Source organism: Drosophila gunungcola, assembly GCF_025200985.1.
Source record: "Drosophila gunungcola strain Sukarami chromosome 2L unlocalized genomic scaffold, Dgunungcola_SK_2 000037F, whole genome shotgun sequence".
Classification (NCBI taxonomy): domain Eukaryota; kingdom Metazoa; phylum Arthropoda; class Insecta; order Diptera; family Drosophilidae; genus Drosophila; species Drosophila gunungcola.
The window spans coordinates 708,817-712,256 of NW_026453164.1; the positions used below are offsets into that span (position 1 = coordinate 708,817).

Genomic DNA, 3,440 nt, shown 5'->3' on the forward strand with positions numbered 1-3,440 from the left:
TTTAATTCTTACAAGAAATGCTTTTATTAATATCAAGGGAAGCGCAGAGGAGAACAAGCCAAAAATGGATTTGAAATTGAATGCGAGCTCCCTTATTAAGCGGAACCCACAGTGGTGCTGGCTTCGGTGGTTGAGGTCGATGTGCTGTCTTCTGTTGTCGTTGTGGTGCTGTTGCATGGGAGGGTGGCATTGGGAGGCAGTCCCCAAGGTCCATCGGGTCCACCAGGTCCATCTGGTCCACCTGGTCCACCAGGTCCTCCAGGTCCACCAGGTCCTCCAGGTCCACCCTGAGGTCCTTCTTGTGGACCACCCTGTGGGCCGCCCTGTGGTCCACCCTGAGGTCCACCCCGAGGTCCACCCTGAGGACCTCCGCGGCCACGACGTCCACCTTGAGCAGCAGCCACGGCCAGCAGTGCGAACAAGACAATGATTATGAAGGAACGCATGGTGTTCGGTGTTTATATCTTTCAGTATTACTTAACTGTGATACCTATTCTCGATGCTAACACGCCTTTTATACTGTCCCCCATTCAACTGAATGAATAAACAGCTGCTTTTCAGTGACGTCGCCTAGCGATCAAATAAACGTCAGGTGTAATTTGGTAAAACCGAAGCCAGACAAAGAGTCTTTTAGCTGCTCCAAAATGCTAGCCATTTATCCATCTGTTTTTCCCCTGGCGTCATAGAGCAGCTGCTCTTGATTCGCTTTCAAAACTGCTGTCTCCGTTCTGTTGTGTTTGTCCACTTCCATTTCACTATTTATCAGCACAGAATGTGTCTGGCACGGGTGGTTTTTATTGCTAATGGAGTTGTCGCCTTCTGTGATTCGATTCTATTGGGTTTTGCGGGTAGTTCATCAGTTTGACCAGCAGCGGATGCAATTTATGAGTTTGCATGGGTTCTCCAAAATGCAGGACCAATAAACAAATGTTCATTTAATTTGCCTGGGTCAGTGAAAATGCCAAGGTCTAATGCGTTCTTTATGCACTTCAAAAAGCCAATAAAATTTAAGGAAAATTTTTATATTAATTTTTAGTTTTAAATTTAAGTTAACTGATAGACAGATAAGTATTTATCTATTGGCGAATAAATAAATAAATGTAGTTCTACTAAACTGTATTTCAATTAAACAAAGTAACATTCTTACAAACAAATACTTAAAAATTATATAAGAAAATTTAAATATATATTGTTTTTATTAAGATTTAATTCTAAGATATAACCTGAACTCAGTTCAATTCTAAATATAATTTAGCACTTGAATTTTAGCCGCTAAAAAGTATGAACTGTATTTTTTTTCGAGCTGTGTAGTCGACGATTGCACTCTGGCTAATGCAATTAAGCATTAATCATACACACTGTGTGTCCGGCCGAGACCAGCAGAATACATATGTCGATATCCGATGTCCGTTGCTGGGTTACAGTTGCACTAGTTACAGCAGAGCATCCACAAAATAGTAAATTGGACATTAATTGACTAATTAGTGCTAAAAGCAATAGCAAAATTTTTGCTCTGGCCACATTGAACACTGAACAATATCTTCTCCCCTATGTCATTATATTCATATGTAATATTAAAGGGAAAGTGATTGAAAATGTAGCAAACTAATTTCGTTTTGTTGTGGCCGGACCCCTTTCGCCTTTTCCCACTTAGTCGGGCAAATTAAAATTGCAGATTTTATTTGCATTGAATTATTATCGCTTTAATGAGCGCGCTGCAATTGCAATTAAAAATCTGAACAACTGTGGAATGCCCTCACCCTCACCCTCACCCACGCCCTCGATTTTTGCCCATTTTTCGCCTCTGGCCATAATCCACGGCCCAATGCTTTTGCTCGCTCTCTATAATTTGCCGAGCTTAGCTGTGTGGGTTCCGTCCAACCAAGATCTTCAAAATTTTAATTAAAAACGCTTTGCATATTTTCCCACACAATTGATTTTGTTCATCGCCCCCAACAGCCAACAACTGCAGTTAAAGAGGGTGCTGGAAAAAAGGGGCAAACAAAACTGTTCCAGTTATCCGGTCACGCTTTTGTCTTCGGGAATTGATGGCTAAATCAGATGGCTATCAGTTTCATGGGTAGAAATACATCTGCTCGGGGACTCTTCAATCTAAATATCTCTAAGCTCCGACCCGTTGTTTGGTGCCTAGTAATTGTAAAGTACACAAGCGCCTAGTGCATCAATTAGCAAAGCAAACGCAGCCACTCAGCCGGCAAAGACAAAACGCAAACCATTGCAAAGGACCTCGCCGAATCCTGACTACTGCTGCAAGTGCATTTTATTAGTTGGCGCTGTGCTCAAGCCCCAAACCGAGTTTTTATCTCTGGGCAAACAGTCGCAAGTGCCGCACAAAAGACACAAAGAGGCGAGCTATTGTCCTTGGATGTATCACCCACACCACAACCCTCCATTTTCACTTCCCCCAAAGTCTATATTGCCATGCAAATGCGATGGCATTAAAGGATTTCCCAACTGCCGCGTTCTCGCTTCCATTTGTTAGTATCGCCCGTCGCCATAGCCATCGCCGGCTTTTATTGACTTTGCGCATTTAACTTTTAATTTTCACCATGTTAAAGAGTCGAGCTCTGTAGATGGAAAAAAAAGCAAGGCGGAGGCCGAGCGCTGAATGGCAAAACTTTTTACGTTAAATGCTGAAACAACCCCGAGCGCTTTAAGCGGTTCGTCGCATGTAACACCTTTTACTTGCCTTAATGTATTTCTTTTCTTTGGTGTTGGTGGGTATATTGCTTAGCCAAATGTTTTGGAGGATCTATAAAGTGTATATTTTTTAACACCATTTACTCAACTTTATATAAATCTATTCTTTACTGCTTAGGAAAATGTTTGGGCACTTTGGTAGCTTTCTTGGAGGATCTCTAAAGTTAACATTTTTCTGTCATATTTCACAAATTTCTTATTTTACTTTTTCAAAAGATACTTGGCATTTTTTATAAAAAAGATTGTTTTATTTATACCAGTGGACACAAAAAATGTGTAATAATATCAAGGAAGCAAACTAAAACAGTTTTTAAATAGGGATATAGCTACATCCTAGGTTGAGGAAACCTCAGTGCTGGCCTCGGTGGTGCTGGCGTCAGTGGTGCTGGCCTCAGTGGCTGTGGATGTGGTGCTGTTGGAGAGGAGTGTTCCGTTTGAAGGCAAGTGCCATGGTCCACCCTGCTCTCTATTTTGAGGACCACCCAGTTGTCCTTCCTGGGAACCACTTTGCTGGGATCCTTGCTGACCGCCCTGCTCACCGTTCTGAGGTCCATCCTGGCCAGCTTGTGGTCCACCTTGAGGTCCTTGAGCGGCAGCCACAGCAAGCAGAGCCAAAAAGGCAATCAGAATGAAGGAACGCATTTTTTGTTCTGTTTTGTAGTTCTGCCTTCGTGGAAACTCAGGTTGTAATACCTTTTTCCCGAAGCCCGAGCTCTTTT

At 42.5% G+C, this 3,440-nt stretch overlaps 2 protein-coding genes across 2 annotated transcripts; both read right to left on the reverse strand.

The window, feature by feature from the left end:
• On the reverse strand, positions 1 to 503 carry LOC128253509 (circumsporozoite protein). The gene has a single exon (XM_052981947.1). The coding sequence runs from the start codon at positions 444 to 446 to the stop codon at positions 96 to 98; it is 351 nt and encodes a 116-aa protein (XP_052837907.1). The 5' UTR covers positions 447 to 503; the 3' UTR covers positions 1 to 95.
• A 2,454-nt stretch (positions 504 to 2,957) lies between these two features.
• On the reverse strand, positions 2,958 to 3,440 carry LOC128253510 (tenecin-3-like). Its single transcript, XM_052981948.1, has one exon. The coding sequence runs from the start codon at positions 3,361 to 3,363 to the stop codon at positions 3,055 to 3,057; it is 309 nt and encodes a 102-aa protein (XP_052837908.1). The 5' UTR covers positions 3,364 to 3,440; the 3' UTR covers positions 2,958 to 3,054.

Bases quoted from the DNA above. Each gene is read 5' to 3' on its own strand.
- LOC128253509 (XM_052981947.1), bottom strand. From the start codon at position 446: ATGCGTTCCTTCATAATCATTGTCTTGTTCGCACTGCTGGCCGTGGCT.
- LOC128253510 (XM_052981948.1), bottom strand. From the start codon at position 3,363: ATGCGTTCCTTCATTCTGATTGCCTTTTTGGCTCTGCTTGCTGTGGCT.